The 21473-nt window shown below is 48.4% G+C and overlaps 1 protein-coding gene across 1 annotated transcript; it reads right to left on the reverse strand.

Annotated features, from left to right (window-relative positions):
• Window positions 1-1701: 1701 nt before the first annotated feature.
• MYNN (myoneurin) lies at window positions 1702-10509 on the reverse strand (the record flags this gene model as incomplete). The annotated part of the gene is made up of 6 exons (XM_084267569.1): window positions 1702-1970; window positions 4033-4116; window positions 4585-4763; window positions 5466-5625; window positions 7650-8452; window positions 10244-10509. The coding sequence occupies 6 exons, from the start codon at window positions 10507-10509 to the stop codon at window positions 1702-1704; spliced, it is 1761 nt and encodes a 586-aa protein (XP_084123695.1).
• Window positions 10510-21473: the final 10964 nt, after the last annotated feature.

Consider the following 21473-nt stretch of genomic DNA (forward strand, 5'->3'; position numbering starts at 1 on the left):
CAAACTGCCACATATTAAAGCGTAAAGTAGGATCCAGCAGCCGAGTTTTAAACATGCCACATACTCAGGTGATGAACACAAAGAAGCAGGAAGTGTTACCTTGTCAGTACAAGCATTTAGTAAGGGGGGAAGAAATCTGTAGTCATGCTCAGGACTCAAGGGACTGTTTGCAGATCACTTAAATGTGAAAAATTGCGGGGGGGGGGGGAAGATCTCAAGTCAGTTTAATTAAGATTAATTATTAATCCATATAGAGCAGCATTGGTTAAGAGGTATAGCCTATGCTTCTCTATCAGTGTCTGGACACAAGGCATCAGTGGGAATAAAATGCTAGCACCAAGGAAATAACCAACAAGGAGTATCTTTAAATGCATTGTTGGCACAGTACTGTGACTGTTTCCCTACTGTTTGAGGATTACTTACATAATGCTTACATTATGTTAGTGGCACAAACTGGCCAGAGTATAAGTGTTCTCCTGCTGCCAACTAGTTGTTAACTAATGAGCCTACCAAGACACTAAAAATGCTGATTTTTAAGAAGTACATTGCTAGTAATAAGACATTTGCAGGAGTCTTGCTAGGTACCAATTTTGTGCAGTTACTGTGGACAGGAGACATCAGAGGTAAAGCAATACATAAATACTTCAGTTGAACCAGTCATAGTCTAACAAAACCTTGCCTGGAAGAGTATCAGTCTGCTCTCTTGTGTTCTTAGTCCTCTCATGTAGCATTTCCCTCCTTATTTTCACAGTGAAGAGTGGGATTTAATTCCTCTTTTGTACCTACTGGCTAGCACGAGAAGCAGCACTACTGTAAGAAAAGGAGAGGATTATGAGGCTACACTTCACGCCTCAAGTCAGTGCTTCTCTTCAACACACCCACAACATACTGTTCTTTTGAGCAAATCTTGCTGTCTTTGCCAAACCCAGGCTGTTTTAGGGGTGTGGAAAATAAATCTGGGAGAAGATACAACAATGCTAGATTAACTTAAAACAAGGAAAGAAAGAAAAGCAACTCACTGGAAAGAATGCCCAGTGGGATCTCTGTCATTAGAACCCTTGGATTTACAACACTATGGAGAACAAGTAAAATGAACCCTCTTACTCGCCTTGTCAGGAAGAGCTAACACACAGAGCTAACTTTCCTTCTGGTCAGGCCTCAACTGAAAGCCCCAACAGCTACTTCTGGCAGACAGCAGTCATTCTTTCCAAGCACCTCACCAGAGCACTGCCCTACCTTCTTCCCTCACGTACCACTGCATCACCTTGGAACGCAGCAGTACAAGCTTGTTAGTACATTCAGATCAGGATTTTCCCCTTCCACCTCTCCAACTATTGAATATGGCTTAAAATGGCTACTCTCCAATGACATTGGGGCACACTGGATCAGCAGGAATATGGAAGGGGATCTCCAAAATACATTAACAGAAGATTCTTAAGGCAGGTGCTGCCAGAAAGGAATTGTCTCCTGGAAATCAGCGTTAACAGAAACTCAACTGTAGATTAGCACGATTCAATGAAACCCAAAGACAACAACCACACAATGGAAACGCTGTACAAGTGTCTCCACACAGGATGGGGAATTAAAAACAAACAAAAAAAGAACAAGTCCAATTGAAGACACATGACTGCTTGCTCGTCTTCATCTTACCAGCGCGCCCGAGCTCGCTGCCAGGTGACCTCGCTGGCCCCCGCTGCGCTGTCAGTACAGCTGCTGCAGGAAGATAAACTGGGGTTCTGAGTATCCAGTCACAGCAGATCTCAGTAATGTTTCTGATGGAGGAGACTGACTGCCCGTCACCGGGAGCAGCATCTGGTGGTCTTCAGCCCCAATGGGAAGAGGAAGCGCTAAAGACATCTCAGAGGGTTTCACATCTATGGACTCTGATAAAGGACTCTTCTGACTCTGAATGGATTCTTGCTCATTGAAAGAATTATCCAGTGCATTAGAATCGGGGGGAGTTTCAGATCCTGGGGGGAAAAAAAGAAAGAAACGTTCAAAATCTCCTGCACAAATTGTGCACATTCCCTTTCAAGTGACTGTCAGAGCAAACCCCTGGGGTGTCAAAGTCTGCCTGGGCAGCTGGGCTATCAGTGGCTTTAATGTGTCTGACCCCAGAACAAGCTGCAAGCTGACGGACGATTCGTTCCAACTTGATCTCTACTTGGCATGGTACAGAAGATAACAAGTCCTTAACTGCACAGTGAACATAGGAGCTTTGGAAAATAGGTAATTATGAAGGTTCCCTTAAGATTTTTCCATCCCAGAAAGATCTGAGAACCACAGCCACATCCAAGCATGCTCCTTTAACTGAGATCACAACGTACAATGTATCATTTATCCATAAACATCTCTGGGGAAAACAAGATTCGTTAACACCACTCCAGGCAGACCCACTACAGCTCTTGCCCAGCCACTTGAGAAAAGCTTTTCTAGTTTGGATTGAATTCAGTGTTAACAGATTCCTCCCTGCCTGCCTGTTTGAATGCCATCTGCCCAGCTCCAGCTTTCTGATTAGGCCACATCAGAGATTTAACCCTTCCTCTAGCAAAGTGTGTTCCAAAACCTGTTACTGCAGCATTCCTGGCTGCCTTCAGTCCCTCCTGGCCTCAGCAGCTCCCCCAGCTTCCAGCCCAGGCTCTCTCCATGCTCACTGCTGCTCTCACATCACCTGGCTTCTGCTGTCTGCCTGCTGCACAGGGGCCTCTCCCAAACAGGGCTTCTCATGCTTGTAACACTCAAAGCTGCCTCTGCAAAGGACTCCTGTTTTCTCATCCTCTCCCTCCCAACCCAGGCCTATGCAGACACATATTACTCCTTTTTCCATAGGACAGAGGCAAGGGAATGATGGTTAATACACTTAAAGATGGACAGATAACGAGGCATGTGGAGTGAGTGCTGAAAGAGGCTGGCTATCTGAACAGCTCTTTGTACCATAAGCAAGGAAATTATGTCAAACTTCTTTCTAATCAAAATCTGGTGGCTAGAATAAGAATTTAATCCATTGGAAAAGTCTTGTTAGAGCAGCACTAGCATCTGGGAACATTGTGCCAGCTCTCTGATCCTGTGTGCTTGCTAATCCAGCCCAGACTTGGATTAACACTGACTGCATGTATACACAAATCTTTCACTGCTGCACTCAAAATACTTGGGCCTTCATGATGTGAAGTAATTCTTGTAACCAGTTCACCTTGTTCACCTCAGTTACCACCCTTGGAAAGACATACTTGAGAAGAGCCAAAAAATTTCCTACAATTGAGACTATGCCTTCACATGGAAAGCTCTCCCAGGTACTGGAACAAGAAGGTAAATACACAGAGAAGTTCCTGTTGGCAGCAATCCACTTGTGTGTTGCCCAACACATTTGCTACAGCAACACCAATGCTTAAAAGTTTGTCTTGAATCTGCTTTAAAGCAGGTACTAGATGCTTTTAAAGGTTTGTGTGCCTCTACAGCAGATGCTTGGGGCTCTAAAGAGAGCTGCTATCCAAAAACCTTTTCTAATTTTAGGCCTGGAACTCACCTGTGTGAACTTTCGTTTTGTGCTTCTTCAGATTTTTGATGTCTGTGTAAGAATTTCCACACATTTCACAGATAAATGGTCTTTCACCTGGGAAAAAAAAAAGTCTGTTAGTTAAACAATCTTGAAATGGAAAGAAAACACAGTTAGAGATGTAGGATAATGGACTTCAAAGCTGTATTTTAAACCAGAAACTTGTAACTACAAAGTAATTTTGTCTGTATTCAGAATAAAATAGTTTCCAGAATTATAGATTAAAACAAAACACCCCAAGGCCAACAGTAGAAGTAAAGCCACGATCACACGTCGACACCTACGCTGTTACACAGGTATCAGTCTGAGGAAGGTAGTTAAAAACACTTCCACATGTATTTTCTTTAAATTATTTTAACAAAGAGACACATAAATTAAAAACCTCTGCTACCTTCAAGTGCAGCACAAGACAGTGGATTTTAAAGGCAAAAGGTAGAATATTATTTACAGCGCAGGAAGCAGCCTGTCTGGAAACTGACCTGTATGGGACCGAAAATGTTTATTGAGCTCTCCAGAGGAAATAAAACTCTTCTCACAAATGCCACAGATATATGGCTTCTCTCCTAAAGGAAACACAAGGAGTTTGTTATTTCAATATATAAAACAGAATCTGCATAAAGAACAAATCCAAATGAAACAGAGATGTCCAATGGGCAAAAGAGCTGCCTAAACTGAGGTCAAAGGCAAAGGAGCTGGATGACAATTCCAGAGGGAACTCCCATTCTACAAAATTCCTGGTTGTTACCTATCTCCAGCCCCTCTGCAGACAGCCACGGAGTCATTTAGGTTGGAAAAGACCTTCAAGATCATCAAGACCAACCATTAACCCAGCACTGGCAAGGCCACCACTAAACCACATCCCCAGGCAGCACATCTACACGTCTGTTGAACACCTCCAGGGACGGGGACTCCTCCACTTCCCCGGGCAGCCTCTTCCAGCGCTCAGGAACTCGTCCAGTGCAGAACTGTTTGCCAACAACCCACCCACCCAGCACTGCCAGCCCGTGCCGGTGCCGCAGGGCTGCCCTTACCTGTATGTTTTCGGGAATGGGTGATGAGGGAGCTTGAGACAGCGAAGGCTTTCCCACAGCTGTCACACACGTACGGCTTCTCGCCCGTGTGGCGCCGCACGTGGTAGGTGAGCGTGCTGGCCTGCGCGAACCGCTGCCCGCACCGGTCACACACGTAGGGCTTCTCACCACTGTGCTTCCTGCAAACACACACAGACAGCCCTCGTATCTCCCGGCAGGGAGGGAAGCTAGGCCCACCATTGAGTAGCTTTCCTCAATTAGTACTCTGTCCCCAAAGTTCTTTGTGCTAATGTGCTGTGAATTTAAAAAGCGTAACAATTATTGGGGAGTTTGGGGTCTGGGTTAGGAGTTTCCCAGGGAATGGAATTCGCTGCCTGCTGACTCTGGGAATCAGCACACCCGTGATATCAGTAGCAGCAGCAGCACTGAACAACAGGCCCTGCACACATAACATCCTGCATGGGAACTCAGGACGTTTTGTATACCAGAAGATAAAATGAAGATTCCCAGCAGGGGAATCTAATCTCTGCTCCTGCCAGAAATGCAAAGAGCCCCGTGCAGATAGCAGTGAACAGTGAGAACTGTTCCATTTCTCTTCCCACCAAGGAACTCTCTCTTCTTTCACGCTACCAGCAGTTTAAAACAAACCCCATGTTGCTGCCATAAGGGTACCACAGGCTGTAACATTCAGAAACCACCTCACTCACAAGCAAGTACCTAGATGTAACTACACTGTCACACAGTGTGAGAGGAGACCCCCAAGCAGAGGGGTAGCAACAACCAAATTACCCCAATGTGTAACTCTTGCTCGCACTGGAGTAAATTACTGTGGCTCAACAGACACATGGGTGAGCGTTTTGCTGAAAGCCCCTTCTGCCCACCTGGCATGAATCTTCAGATTGCTTGAAGTGGCGAACTGCAGATTGCAGACATCACACTTGTAAGGTTTCTCTTCTCCGTGGTGCATCCGACTGTGGAACACTAACTGGCACTTCTGAGCAAAGCCCTTGTCGCACAGCTCACATTTGTATGGCTTCTCCCCTAGTGAAAGATAAAACCCTTGTGCTCTCTGCATTTGCATAGGAAAACTTTGTGATGCATTACCTGACCACAGCTCGGGTGTCTGGTCTAACATTTCTTACAAATAACACCTTGGAACACCCTGTAATCAGTGAACTGAAGTGGAACACGCCAGGAATACAGCAGCTAACACACTGCTTTTAACATGTTATTGGAGGGAAAAAGAAAGGTAGTAATATTTTTCATGGTGCCTTTTCCCCCACATTACTTCAAGAATGCTACTACTACATCTCCAGACTTTCTGCTGCTTATCTCTATTCATGATGCTGAATATTCAAGATGAACAAGCAGGAAATCATCTGCTTTTTCTCGCCTGTCAAACAGCAACAGGTCTTCAGCAAACAGCCCCGTGCTCATTAATGCTGGGGGATCTGGTTATTCAGGTTCTCTCCGTGGTCAGCAGTCTCAGGTAATGGGTCCTGCAACCCCACAGCTCAGAAGACAGCTTAAAAGAGACAATCTCTGCATTTTCATAATGAGTAAAACAAAGAACTTTTAAAACTGGCCACTTCACTGTATCTGTACAACTTCCAAATAACCCAAGGATGCCATTTCACATTGCTCAGTGGTTCTACTTTCACTCATTAAGCCGGTTCCAAAAAGGGTCTGTGGTCTCTTCCTTTTTGGTAACAAAGCAATCACTTTGGAACATTTAAATCTATAAGATCTATTATAAAGGAGTTGGACTTGATGATTCTTATGGGTCCCTTCCAATTCAGTATATTCTGTGATTCTATGATTTCTATTGCAGTGCACAAACAAACCATGAACTCAACAATTAAGTATATTGTGTACATAAAAACTTGAAGTATTAGACATCTAACCCACCATCTAGCAACCAACACAGTGAAATTCCTTACCTACTCATGCAAAAATTCCCAGTACAGCACCTCAGGAGTAGAAAGCACAGCTGACATTCCTACCAGCAAACTGCCTCTGAATTCTGCTCACAAGCTCCATCTCACACATGAAATCTCTGGTTAGTCACAGGCTGACACTATCTGAAAATCTCTCCCTTGGTTACAGAGCGAGCAAGGTGCTCTGCAGCTGTACCTCAACACCTCCTACTTCACCTCTTTACATCTTCACAGCTTCCTGGAAAGAACTCCACTGCTGGCCTCTGCTGAGTTTTTCCAAAGGGGGAAAGAACACTGTTGTTTACTTTTTGCTGTCTGATTCACTGTCACTTCGGGATTCTACGTAAGCCGGGTCCTTCTGCTGCTCACTGGGCTGAGACCAGCAGCAAGGGCAATGGCCCAGCAGCAGCTACACCAGGTCCACCTGAAGACCAAACTAACCCCGCATCGAGCCTCCCATCTCTAGGGTAGACATGTGGAGAAGCAAGGACAGCACTTCTCCCACACATCTTCCCAGGCTCCAGCAATCAGCTGTTCATAACCTAAGTGATTTTTCTTTGATGCTTTGTTCTGTAGCTCTTGACACAACACAAACATCTGGGAATGCCATTGAAGGCAGAGATATAATGTTCTCACACATTTCAGCTGCAAATGTTGTGAAATAAAAGCCCAAATGCTACAATAGTTCAGCCATCTACCCTCCCTTTTGTGAAGGCCCTACGGGACAAGTTAGCTACTTGACACAAGATTGCATTTTTCCCCACTTTCATTATCAAACTTACATTAGAAGTTTATAAAGAAGCAACTAAAATTCTGGTGTCAAGTACAGAGAGTTTTTCATGCTGTACTGGTAACAGTGCCTGGCACTTCATCCCTCTAGCCAGCTCTTTTGAATCCTTCTAGAAACGAGATGCTCAGACTAACAAAGTCCTCCCCAGCTATTTATAGTACAAACTCTGATTCTGTACCCAAAAATGATGAAACATTTCATGCTACCAGGACACAGGTACCAGCAGCAGACAAAGTATCTAGAGGAAGGAGTCAGAATGCAAAGATCTTTCAAGCTCTGCATTCGCAGCCTGTGATTACAGGTCTCCACAGCCCACGAAGGGAAGGCCAGCAGCTTACCTGTGTGAGTCCTTACATGTGTTTTCAGCTGATTGCACTGGGTGAACGCCTTCCCACAGAGCTGACACACGTAGGGCTTCACCCCTTTGTGTATTCTCATGTGCCGACGGAGGCTGCTGGCTTCTGAAAAGACCTTTCCACAGGTGTTGCACACTGGCTTGGCTTTGGAGTACTTCTGGTCAAGCTCTTCTGCTGAGCTCTCCAGCTGGTAGGCGTTCTTTTCACTGGCTATGTTGGACATACAGTGCTCCTTTAGCGCACAGCTCTGCTGAGGCTTCCCCCGTTTCTGCTTTGCTGCAATAGTCTGAACGAGCATCTCCTGCGCTGCCAGCGTTTCGCTTTCCACCACAGCTGCCAGCTGCAGCTCGGAGTTATCACTGCCCTGGGCAGCCTGTTCAGTGATCTGGGTGGCCAGTTTATTTGCATCTAAAAACATTTCAATGGACGTGTTCTCAGTCACATCACTCTGGTACTGTACAGATTTGTTCTGCACGGTTTTAGGGGAGCTGAAATTCTTCTTTCTCTTTTTGGTTTGAGGAGATTTCTTCTCTAAAGCTGCTTTCTTTGCCTGTGGTTGAACCAGCTCAGCACAGGCAGCGTCTCCTTTCTCCCGATCATTGTAATCTCGGAGAGTCAGAAGACAAGTCTGCTGATTCATCTCAACGTTGCCAGTGATGCTGGACGTCTCCGTAGAAGAGGGATTAGCAATGAAAGCAAAGTCTTCCATCTTGATTTTGCATTTGGTGACCACTTCTTCTACCTTGAGATAGTCAGCAGCCTGGTGAATTTCTTTAACATTCCAGCTGCAACACAAAACAAGATGTGGGTGACAATATTCAGGGCAAAGCCAACATTTGCATCAAACACAAGCAGAGCCACAGCAAAGTTACACCCTCATAACACTGAGAATGCATAGAGCAAAATCTAATCTCAGTGCTGTTGTGCTGTGAGACAGTGTGACAATTCCTTCCAAGCCAATGGCCTGTGTCTTGTGGGGTCAGCAGAGCCACAGAACTGAGGATTTTATTTACAGTTACATCCCCTTTGCACAATTTTAAGTGAAAAGACCAACTGTGAGGTGGTACAGCCAGACATGGGATTGTTGGTCCAAAAAGCTCATAAATCACTGCACAAAGAGATAAAACACTGGAGAACAAAACACATAAACTGCCGTTCTGTAATCCTGCTGCCCAAAGTCTTAAGTAATATGCAAGTACTCAGCATGTCTGTGAGGGAGGCAGGTGTTAATCCTGCTTTATAGAACAACTTGTAAACTCTCTTAACTCTGTGCCAGCAGCACACAGACAATGTGAGCACCAAGGAAGTCCTCACTTATGCTTTGTTTTTCAGTTCCTGCAACACAGCCCTTGATGGTTCAGGAAAGAAATGGATCTGGAAAAGGTGGCAACATGTGCCATCAATGCATTTATGGATTTATAACGCTGGAGAGAGAGATTAATGGTAAACATCATCATTCTAATGATCTATTACACTGTAAATGCAAATAAGCAGCAAGTTTCTAGCCACAATTACCCTCTGTGTGTGAATACAACCACTGTGGTACCCTGTACTGTGCTAGTACTGAGTACACCCTCCTGGAGTCACACATGCACCCACCACCAGAGAAGACCCCAGAACATGCAGAGGGTCACCACAGTTACCAAAGGGGACACAGCACAAGATGCCAGGTGCACATGGGCAGAGCCACAGGCACTGTCTGTAGTCAAACAGTTCTCCCTGGATGGGAACGGTACTGTCACCTTCCTCTGCCTTCAGAGATCCCAACTGCTCAGAACAACCTGGAAACTCTCCTGCTGCCATCCCAGACATCCAGAACACTGCACACTTGTGCTCATATGGAATTTGCAAAGCAGCCATCACCAGCTCCACCACATAGCTGTGCACACTGCTCTGCTGCTGTTAACCCTTGTCGCTAACTAAAAAACACCATCACCACCCCAGCACCTGCTTAAGTTATCGAGTGTGAGTTTTCAGACAAAGCCTTTTTAAGAAGTATGGGTGGCACCAGGCACTGTAAAATGAGTTAAAGCCCTGGCCTATGTGCTTCTACATAGTCACACATCCCTCACAAGGGACAATCTCCTCCTCTCCCCCAGAGAAAACACTGCAAAGGATCCCCAAGGTACGTGAAGCAACACAACGGGCACAAAAATCAACACAGTAACAAGGGAGACACATTCTCCATGACTTCACTTGAACACTGTAACACAGGATATTAACTTACTGATCACACACAATCTAACAAACCCATTTTTGGTGAATTGTGCCTGTCCTCATGCATTTCGCAGCTTTTAGTCTCTACTGTACATAGCCTGCAAGTCCTCTGCAAAAGACAAACTGCTAATGGGAAGAATACGCTTATCCTTCCCTCTCCCAGTGATCACATCGGATTGATAATCCCTTCCAAGCGATCAATAATGGAAATATTAGACAACAGAGCTTTGTTCTGCACACAGTGAAAGCGACAATCTTCAACTTGTTAATATGTGTCTCATCCACTACTACGACAAAGAACAAAACCCCCCCACTGCCTTCACAGAAAGTTCCTTTCCCCCTTTAATAACCCACGTTACCTGTCAAGGTTTAAGTTCCCCGTATAAATAAATTCCAGGAGCTTTTGGAATCCATCAGCTTTCACTTGAGCCTGGTCCAGGACCACGTTACTGTCGGAGGTGTCCCTGTACAGCGCACCGAAGTACTCGCTGAAGGAGGCGAGCACGTTCCTGTGCGCTTTGAACTGGAATTCACCAATAACAACGGTGCAGTCACAGAGGAAGCCGGCTTCGCGCTGCTTGTTCAGTCTCTCCAGGAGGTGCTCACAGTGGTGGGAATACTGCATTTTGACAGCGAGCTGCAGCCTCTTCGCTCTGACCTGGGACAACAACGCCGACAGTCAGATTCGCGCGCAAGACTTGAACTTTGCTTCCCTCCCCTGACAAAGTTCAGGGCGGCAGAAGGCTCAGAGCTGGAGTCCCGCGGGTCAGCTCGTGTAGCGGCGCTTTCAGGAGAGGGGCAGCGAGGCGGGGGGATCCTTCTTACCTCGGGGAGCTGCTAATTTTAGAGACAGGCCGAGGGGGAGAGGGCGCGACGTGAATGCCCCCCACCCGCGTCAGAGGATTAGCTCGCCTAAGCTCATGAGCTGCCGTGTCCAGAGCGGGCTCCCAGGAGCGCTCTGCAGAAAGGAGCCGCCCGAGGCTGCGACCCAACCGCGCTCAGGCGGCGGGGCCGCCGCTCCCCGGGGCACAGCCCCGCTCCCCGCCGCGGGAACCGGGGGGGAAAGGCCGCCTCGGCGCCGAGGCAGCAGACGGGGCGCCGCGGGCCGCGGCAGCCGCGCTTCCCCCGGCTCGACCTCGCCGCGGGACGGGACGGAGCCCGCAGCGCCCTCCCCTGCCGCTGCCCTCGCCCGGGCCCGGCCCGGCCCGGCCACCCCCGCGGCCGGGCCCGGCTGACCGGGCGCCGCCCGCCCGCCCACACGCCCTCCCTGCGGGCCGCCGCGTCGCCGGCGAGGCCGCCCCCGGGCCGGGAGGAGGAGGAGGGCGGCGGCGGCACCCCACGCACCTGCGGAGGGGAAGGGCCGGAGCGCCTCCGCCTCAGGCCGCCATGTCCTGCTGACGCCGTGCACGCCGCTTCCGGGGTGCGACTTCCGGCGCCGCGCTCCTGCCGACGGCTCCGGGCCGGGGCGCGGCGGCGGCGGCGCCGTGGGGAGCGGGGCCGGGGCTGCGACCCGCCCTGCAGCGGGGAGCGGGCGGGGCGGGGCCGCGAGCAGCTGCCCGGGCAGAGCGGGGACGCGCGGACTACAACTCCCGTCATGCAGCGCGGCGGGCCCCGCCCGTGGCCGGGCCGGGAGCCGTGCGCTCCGGGAGCTGTAGGGGCGCTGCCGGCCGGGCCCCGCGCCGGCGGGACGGGGTGGCTGCGGCGCGGTACCGTAACACCGTGAGGCCGAGCCGCAGCGCTCTAAGGCAGCTCCCGCCGTGTAGATCCGCGCCCCGGCTCGGTAAAGACAACGGGTGCGAAGTGGCTGGCCGGGCAGAAGGGTGACCGCGGCTGCGGCTAAAAACAGCTGGGGCAGAGCTCCTGGTGACCGCGCAGAGACGCGTGCGGGCCCCCGGAGGTCGCGCCCGTCTCCGCTCAGGAACGTTACCAGTAACGGAGGGGAAAAAAGAGCAGCTACCCACGTGTTTCCGCCCGGTTTCGAACCGGGGACCTTTCGCGTGTTAGGCGAACGTGATAACCACTACACTACGGAAACGCCGCTTGGTGGGGTCCCCGCCGCGGCGCTGCTAAGCGGGACCCGGCCCGACGAGACCGGCCCCGCTGGGCGGGATGGGATCCCTGCTCCCGTCTACACGCCCGTGGATGCAAAGCCGTGCCCTGGCTCCCCGCTGCACAGCAAAGCACCGGTTTGAAACACCCTTGCTCACCGTACCACATCCAGAGGCTGGAAGGACTGGAAGGACTGCTTTGTTGAGCTTTGTTGAGACAAAGATATTTGCCTGCTGGTGCCAGCAAAGCCGGAGGGATGAGCGGGACAAATCAGGCTGGGATGCCAAGGAGAGGTGTAAAGCTCTGCAGCTGGCACAGGAACAGAGCAGGGCAGACTCAGCCTGTGCTTACCAGACATCGGAATGAGCCAGCCCCTGCCAAAGAGGAGAAAGGGAGTTGCCTGGCACAGCGAGCCTTGCAGGGCAGGACCCCAGTGAAGCAGCCCCCAGAACATGCAGGGTGGGAGCTGAGTGCAGAGTCCATCACATCAGGCAGCGTCTCCTCTGCAGGCCTCTCGCTACAGCCAGAGCTTGGAACGTTAGGAACTGCCTGATCCTCATGGAATTTCTACCGCACCAGGCACTGAAATGCCTGATCTTGGGAGGAGCTTAAGAAAGGAACTTAGGTTTGCCATCCTTTGCAAAGGGAAGCACAAGTCAAACCCCAGCTGGTTGGAGGATGAGTAAGAAAAGCCAGGAGAAATGGAATAGGAATGAAGAAAGCAGCTACAGGAAAGGGGAAACGGAAGCAAGTTGGAAGCAAACAGTGACAGAATTCTGTTGAGTCTGGTGGTGGCAGCTGCAAGATTTCTTACCACTGCTGCTGTCACCGTGCAGGTCTCCAGTAGCTGTGAGGATGTCTGTACAGGAGGTGCCATGAAAAAGCATTTGGGAAAATCCAGCATCCTTATTAGCTCTTTTCATGCTTGCAAACACCTCTCAGGTCCACGTGGAAAGACACTTGTGGGAACACACCAGTGTTCTTAGTGGCACGCCACAGTCACAAGATGTGCCATGCACAATTGTAGCACCCAGCATGAAAAGCTTCACACTGTGGCCACAACTCTGCCCAATCATGTCTTGCCCCCATAATAACGCCCGTTCCATTCCTGTGAGCTCTGCAGCTGTTCCCAAGGATTAAATGTTAATAACTGTAAATAAAATAATAAACGCAAAATGCAAATTAAATGGATCCTCACCGAGGGACCCTCACAGAGTTGGGCAGGGCCCGAACGCGGGGCCGGGCCCTAATTCCAGCCCCGAGGCCCCAAGGCCCGACCCCAAACCCCACGCCCCAGCCCCCGGATTTTATTCCTAAACCCTGGGCCCGGCTGCGGGTCCCAGATCTAAACCCGACCCCGGGCCCTGATATCCGACCCCGGGCCCTCACCCCCGGCCCCAGCCGAAGCCCCCAGGCCCGGGGAAGGGGCGGAGAGAGGAGAGGGCACGGCCAAGCGCGCGCCCGGGAGCACGTGGTGCGACCAAGGGACGAATAGCCCGAGCGTTCCAAACTCCCGCCACTGCCTCTCTCCCCGCCGCAGCCAATGACAGCGGAGGACGGGGGCGTCCAATGGTGGCTCGGGGGGCGTGACCGAGGGAGGTTTAAAACCTCCGCGGGGGCGCCCGCCCAGTCGCGTGGCGGGGTGGGGGAGCCCTGGTGTTACTAACCCTAATGGCCGCTGCCGCGCTCCCCGCGCCCGTCCGCTGTTTTACTCGCTGACTTTCAGCGGACGAGGGGAGCAGCCCGGGGAGGTGGGACGGGGGTGGGGGACAAAGGGGGTCCGCCACCGAAACAAAAAACGTCAGCGAGGGGGCTCCTGACCCCGGCCCGCCCTGGGGTCTTTGTCCTGACCCCCGCAGCCGGAGGTCCGCCGCGGAGGCTTCCGCCGCCGCACCCGCCTTGAGGCCGCGGTCGGCCGGCTCCCGCCACTGCCGCCGCGAAGAGTTCGTCTCTGTCAGCCTCGGCGGCGGCCGGGAGCGGAGGGGCGCTCCCCCGCGCCGGGGGACCCCAGCAGAGCAAAACGGGAGCGGCGCCCCCGGGCCGACCGCCGCGCTTCCCTCAACCGTGGGGCGCGCGGCCGGCGCCGCTCCGACACGCGCGGCGGCTCCTCGCGCGGGCTCGCGCTTCCCGCCGGCGTGGAGGGGGGGGGGGGGGGGGGGGGGCTCGCGGCGGACGGCGCGAGACCCCTTTCCCCACCTCGCGACCGACCGTTGGGGCCGCCCCCCTCCCCTCCCCTTCCCCACGCGCGCGTTCCCGCCCTGCCGTGAGGCGGCCCGGCCCCCGCTGAGGGGAGCGGGGTGCGGCGGGGCCCGGGCACCGGGATCGCGGCGGGGAAGGGACCCCGGGGATAGAGCGAGCCGCCCGGAGTCGGTGCCGAGATTTGCTTCGCATTCCCTCCCGCGCCCGTAGGTCGGGCGGTGGCAGGGTTGAGCGGTAGGAGGGCTGGGCTCCCTGCCGCTGGCGCGGTCTCGCTGGGAGAGCCCTGAGGCGATGGCAACCTAGAAACGTTGCAATCTGCTCACCGAGTTTAAGAAACGTTGAAATCTGCTCACCGAGTTTAAGAAACGTTGAAATTTGCTCACCGAGTTTAAAAAACGTTGAAATTCGCTCACCGAGTTTAAGAAACGTTGACTTTTGCTCAGGGAGATTAGAAGCGCGGAGCCAAGTTTGTGAAAAACACGCGAGCCTCTGAGCACGGGGAGCCGGTGACAAACACTGCCGAGCTGTGGAAGAACAGGTTGTGAGGGGGAAAGTGTCGGGGCTTGTCCCCAGACATCCCTCCCTGCACACAGGCTTTGGCCTTACCCCGCAGCAAGCCCACCTGTTGCGTGCCGAGCCCCAGCACCATCTCCCTGAGGGTGTAGTGCTGAGAGCCCATCCTGTGCTGCCCACTGCCGCAGAAGGAGGATGCTCAGTGACCTCCACGGGTGGTTCTTACCATAGGACAGATGACCTTTGCTTCTCTAGCCAGCGTTGATCACTTGTGAAAGCTACACCAGAAATCCGGACACACATGCATGGCGTTTGCGATGGAAGCTGAGCCTGCACCGTGGGTCTCACCGCAGTGGGGAACGAACAGACATGGCCCTAGGAGCGGGCCTTGCGTCATGACTCGATGCCATCAACATTTCCACCGACCCACTGTGGTGTTTTTCTGAGTGTTTGACCAGTGCCATCTCGTGGCCGCCTTCCTCTTCTCACTGTACGATTGGGGTGAACTTACGAGTAGTCCTTGCTTTTTAACTCTGTCTGAAGGAAACCTCATGTTGCCAGAATAAGTGGAAATGGGAGAGGCCAACATCACACGCTGGAAGATGTACAGCTCCTTTCTGGCAGGGCAGAACGTTGCTTAATAAACTCGATCTAAAATAAGTGCTGGCTCTGCCACTGGCAATGTTCTTGCTTGTTTCAAAGTCACACGTTTTCTTTTCGTTGTTTTATCTCGTTTCTGAGCAACAGCTTTCACTTAGCATCAAGTACTTCATTTCAGATTTGCAACTAAACATGAAAAGCCAAGATATTTCACATGCTTAGTGTGCTATTTTCCAAATGAAACTCTCCTTGTCTTACAAGTGCCTTATTTCAATCAGAAGACTTGTTTTCTAAACATAATCTGGTTTTGTGGCATTTAAGTTTTGGGTTTGGGTTTTTTTTTTGCTGTCACTTCTGAAAAAGGTAAAGAGCTTAAACAGCCAAGTTTCTGCATGCATGAAAAAGCATATGTTCTGCAGAATCCATGTGGCAGGGGAGAAAAATAGTTAGAAACTGAGAACTCGATATACTTTTGCTTCTATTTGTTTGCGGCAGCAAGGAAAGCTCTGCAATATGGTATCATTGTGGCGACTACACCAAATGTAGCTGTTGTGGCTAGAGCCTGCTATTGTTTCTCAACACCATGCAGCTGCTTTCAGCCCCCACTGAAACAGTCCAGAAAAGGTGCTACTGTCGCTTTTTAGGAAGCAAACTAGAAGCTTTCAGCAATTTCTCCCCTGAAGAGTTTAAAACCACGTTTGCAAGTGGCAGCTGCCTGGATGTGTCGAAGAAATGGCTCACCACCGACTGCTCTCCTCTAAGCAGAACTCAGCTGGCAGTGAGGAGTTACCTGCGAGAGTCAGCGGCTGGGGGATAGCACGTCCGCCTCGGTGCCATGCCTGAACCCCTTGGCAGTAAGTGGATTTTCTTCCCTGCAGAGCGTAAGTGCTCTTGTTAATATCTTCAGATTTGTTTGTTTTTAAAAATCTAATGGTTTGTTTGAAGCTCGTGTGCACAGAGACGTTTACCTGAGGTGACACAAAGCGATACAGGGGGAGGTGATGATGTCTGGGAGAAGAGGAGCACTTGTGCTCAGTAAAATTATGAAAGCACGTTATCAGGGTTCATACTTCGGGCTGTCATTCCAGGGGTTTGGCAGTTAGGATTGTGCATCCTGGGTGACTTGTTATTGAGTACTAGATGCTCAGGAAATAATGCCCAGTCATCGGGAGGTTCTCTAGCAAGTGTTTAGATGGTGAACTTTGAGGAATGTCTTGCTCATGTCTGCTTAGAGCAGATGTTTTCACTGTTTGGGATCTGTAATATGACAATTGTCATGTCAGCTGGGTATGTGGAAAGTGCATTGGCCAAAGGTGATAAAGCACTGTCCCTCACTGTCCCTAGCAGCACAAAGCCACCTCACTGGACTCCACTAACATGTGCACGGGGTTCTTTCCTTGTCTCTGGTTGCATTCCCAGCATGCTGTTTCTAAACACCCTGTCGAGCTTTCTGTCTGTCCCTGTGGGAAGCTGTTCCCTTTCTGTGGGGAGTTTAGGAGAAAAAAAAGACACGTTGTGGATGAAATCCCTTGGGAGATCCCATAGAATTAATGGGACAGCAGGAGGTGCAGTATTACTCTGTTTGTGCATATAGCCCTCTTCTGAGGGTCTGGTTTCGAGAGCTGACAGGTTTGGGGACCCTGTGTGGGGGTGTGTGGGGGTGTGTGTGGATGTACCTCCCCCATTACCACATTTTTGATTGCACATTTCTAAGTATGACATCTCAGCTTGTGGCTTATCCTGCCTGGTGCATCGTGTGGCATGCAGGGGTCTTGAGCTGTGTCCCGCTCCTGGCTCTACCTCACACTCTGCCTTCAGTCACCTCTCAACACCATCACCCCTCAACAAGAATGCTCTTCTACTCTCTAGAGAAGCAGCAATACTTTGTCTTACCTTGGTTTCAATAAGCAGTTTCCTGTTTACATCATAATGTTCTTGCATTACTTTAAAAACAGTTGTGATTGTTTGGGTTATACGTGATCTGCCAGGGCACAACAAACCAAAGCAAGGAAGATTTAAATCAGTCTGAGAGGTTTATATGCAAAGATGGACAAAGCTAAGTAAATTAGGATTGATTCACATATTGGTATGACTTTGTGTGTAAATTTAAAGTATGATTTGCTAAGTAGTTGAAGTGACTGGTAGTAAAGGTGGAGTTTTTTCCCTTACTGAAAATTCTGCTAAGTATTTCCAAAAGCTGTTTGCAGAGGTGACAATGGGCGCAGGCTTTGTAAGAACAGTGTGAGCTGAGTTAACATTGAACTGTGATACTGAGTCTAACAAAACAGTTCAAGTTGACCTTGATTATGAGACAACAAAAAGTGTCTTAAGGAGAAATAATAATTATCAAAGAGTAAAGAATGGTTTAATTCAAAGGCTGTTTAACCTCCAACAGGTCTGGCAAACATTAATAGAACCCTACTCTAATTCTGTTTGCCCCAGCAAGGGGTACTTTTAAAATGTGGTTGGATGTCGTGTTTAAGGATATTTATCAGCAAAGGGAATGGAAGAAGCATACTTCTCAATTATTTTTGAATAATTTAATGGTAAAGTGAAGCCATGTAAATCTTTGTACATGCTAAAATGTGGACTAAAGCAGATTTTAGTGTATAATAATTTTCTGTGCCTTTTTTTTTTGTCTGGTTCTCTGTACTCAGCTTAACACACCCAAGCAGGGAAGTTGTTTTATCCCAAAGAAATTTTGAAAAAACAACCCCAGGCAATGCTAAACCTCTGACAGGAGAGCCTGGGAGAATAGCAGTGGGTCTTGGTCCTGTGCTCGGTCACTTTGACCTGTTTGGTCAGATCAGGTCTGCCTTCAGGCAAGAGTTTTGTATTGCCTGGCCTGTGCATGGAAAGCTGGGGGATGGTTTTTACCTTCTGTATTTGTAGCTTTCAGTTTGAAGAGGCATGATTGTAACTAGGGCATATTGATATCTTAAAATTAAGCTTTATTAGTTGGTCTTTCACTTTGTGTGGATTCAATTCAGCTGCATCATTGGGGGGAGCTCACAAATCCTCAAATCTGTATAAAAAGAACAGTTGCCAATGTTTGGACTTGTGTACTGCTCCCAGTTATGTCAGATCTTACAGTGATTATGGTGTAGGAATAGAAAAGACTTTTTTTGGACCTCTCTTTGTCCAGTTGAATATCATATTTCAAAGATTTTGATAGAGTTAGCTGCTTGTCTCTGGGTAGCGAAGTCTTTTTCTACATCTCTGCTAAGAGAAAGTCTGCTGGGTGTGCTCGTACTGTTGATTGTATTTTTTTCCAACAGTAGATGGCAATAGTTATTCATTTGTAAAACGTGAGAGTAGAACTCGGTGCTTTACAGAATTTAATGTGCAAGTGGGATCATTCCTGGGCAGGAATTTAAGTGAAACGATTTATAAAAACTTTCTCGTTTTTCAAATACAGGTAAAGCGCCATTAAACAGAAAACTTTGCAATTTAAATACGTTTCAAAAATAAAATCCAGTTCAAAGCAAAGAACTTGAAAGATGCTATTTAAGATTCACAGGGAGGTACTATAACGAATTGTCTTTCCTATGCAAAACGGTATTTAAAAATGCATTTGACAAGGCAGGTTCTAGATAAACTCAAGGGATTCAAAAACGCTGGTAAGCAATAGATATTTATCCCCTTTCAAGCTTGCTCAAAACAGTGGTAATTTTCAGCTTGTGTTTGGGTGAGAAACTAAAACGAGTCTTTACACAAATTAAAGAATTTTATTTCTTTTCTGAAACTTCCTTCAGGATTCACCTTGACAAATGTGTTTTGACATGGTGACCCAATTGAATATAGTGTCTGAGATCAGCATTTGCAGACCTTGGATTTAGTTTTGCCCCTACAAACACATTGTATAATTCAAAACCCGGCATGTGAGCGTCAGCCTTTCCAACATACAGCAATATGTTGCAGGATAAACTGCCCTCCCCGTTTCAAGTAGTTTCAAATAAATTTACTGTTTGCTATTGTGGAATATATACTTTGTTTCCCAAAAGCGAACATGGGAGTTGTGTGAGTGAGGGAGGTAATCATCTATAACAAAGTTATAACCAAGTCACGGGACTTTTGGGAATTTTACAGCTGCAAACCAAAGTTCTGCTGCATTATCATAGCACTCTGTTTTGCAACGATAACGAGTTTAAAGGCTAGCGTTTCTCTGGTTTTATTGAAAAGATAATCAGACTTTTGTACATTAATGATGGAATATTGGCAGCTATGATCATTCCATAGAAAATGTTTTAGTGCTGCAATTAGTATTTTAATAAGGTTGTTTCGTACTACTGTATTGGTATTATCGGAGTTGTACAGTTGGACGCTTCACTGTGCTCTGTGGGGGAGAAAATAAGGCAGAAAGGATAGAAAACGACAGAAATGAAGTGACAAAGGGGGTTTGGTCCCAAGGCTGCTACTGACTCCAGATGTGCCCTTCTGAGCTTCTTAGATTCTTCATCTATAAAATGGTGATAACGATGCTGACCTCCTTTTGAGGAGATGGATGAGAAGTGCTGAGCGGTACCATCCTCCTCTCCTTTTGCCCCAGGCAATGGACCCGGAGAGCTGTATTGTTTCCTGAGAGGCCAGGCTCTTCATGCATAAAACTGTCTTCTAGGTCGCAAACTTTCAGATCAGGAAAATTTACCGAGTCTGCATGCTTAAACCTTTTCTCTCTGGTTCAGCCGCTGAGCCTCCTAAAGAGCAGAATTCCATCACTTCTTTCATCACTCTAATATTCCTTTAAACAACTGTATCATGGGATCTATTGTACTTAGCTGCAGTATGTCTACCGTACAGTCCATGTTTTTCATCACAGGAAGCAGCTTGAACTGCTTATAACACATGGAGTATACATTTGTCTTGTTTTAGAACAGCTTTATATCGTTCAGCTGGCTTTACAGCCTCTTCTGAGTCTGAAGATAAGTGTGTTTAAGTATGATCCTGAAGTTTTTATCTTCTGCATCATCAGCCTGCACTTCAGTTACCATTTCATATTACGCTCCTCCAGGCAGCTTTGAACAACCTTAGCCTGGCAATTAAGTGAGTGAACCAGCAAAACTGCTAATTTCTCCCCCTTTCCTTTCGCTCTTATCTCGTATTCTCTGAGGTACACGTCTTTATCTACATGTTTCCAAGAAGGTGTTCAATTAATAACTCAGACAAGTCAGAGCTGATAGGATCTTTTCATGTATTAATTTAACTCTTCCTTTCAAACAGAGTGCCAGAAAATCACTGTTTTCATGTTTTCTCTATTTATTCTGGATGGATTTTTTTATTGAAGTTGTATGCCATAGTCCTTTGATTCTGCTTCCAAGAAATTATCAGGGATTACAGTAGTGGCCTTACAGGTAACGAGGGTTCTCACTGATGTGTCAAATAGCAGTTTTCTTCTGTACTAAAATTGCTTTTAGGTTGGTTTTATTTATAGCAAAACAGTAAACCCAGAGACTTGCCCATGCAGGACATAGAAATGTTAGGTCTTTTGTTACTCAGTTTCTTGTGTGTGTTCGGTCTTTTTTCTGATGACAGGAATGATGCAGCACAGCTGATGAGTACAACAAAATTAATTTTCAGTGGAGACCATCACAAGTCTTGCGCAAAGGCAGAGGTTTATTGGTCTGTATGTGCTAGTCATGTAGCAGTTACAGAGAACAAGGTTTAAAAGCTCCCTATTCTTTCATTCGACACAAACAACAATATGTCTCGTTTCCATCTGTGTTGGTCTTGCAGCAGGTTTAAACTTCCAATAAGAGCTAAGATGATTGATCTAAAAAATCCTCTTGGCTCTTGTCTACAGTTTAAATGCAGCTGGTCCTGAGAAGAATCATCATTGCCAGTATGAGAAAGCACACAGACACCCCATAGTCACTCTTGGCTAGAAATGGAGATGAGGACAGCCATCTCCACAAGCAGCAGGTCATTTGGTGAACGGGACATGAACTAATTTCACTGAGAAAACACATAACCAAAAAGCAAAACCATGAATTCTGTACTGGAAAAAACTATTTAAAAGCCATATTGGGGAGCTTTTTTTTTTTTTTTTTTGATTCATTGGAGGTGAAGATAATGATTCTTTCTTGGTGTTTTTAATATCAAAAATGTTACCGATATAGTATTTTACAGATTTCTATTCCTGTGACTCATAAATTGGTGCTCTCATTGCTTTCAGAGGGAGCAGCAGCCATGAATTTGAAACTATGAAAAATTATGGCAAATATGGAAATG

This window comes from Gallinula chloropus (assembly GCF_964237585.1).
Source record: "Gallinula chloropus genome assembly, chromosome: 8".
Taxonomy (NCBI): Eukaryota; Metazoa; Chordata; class Aves; order Gruiformes; family Rallidae; genus Gallinula; species Gallinula chloropus.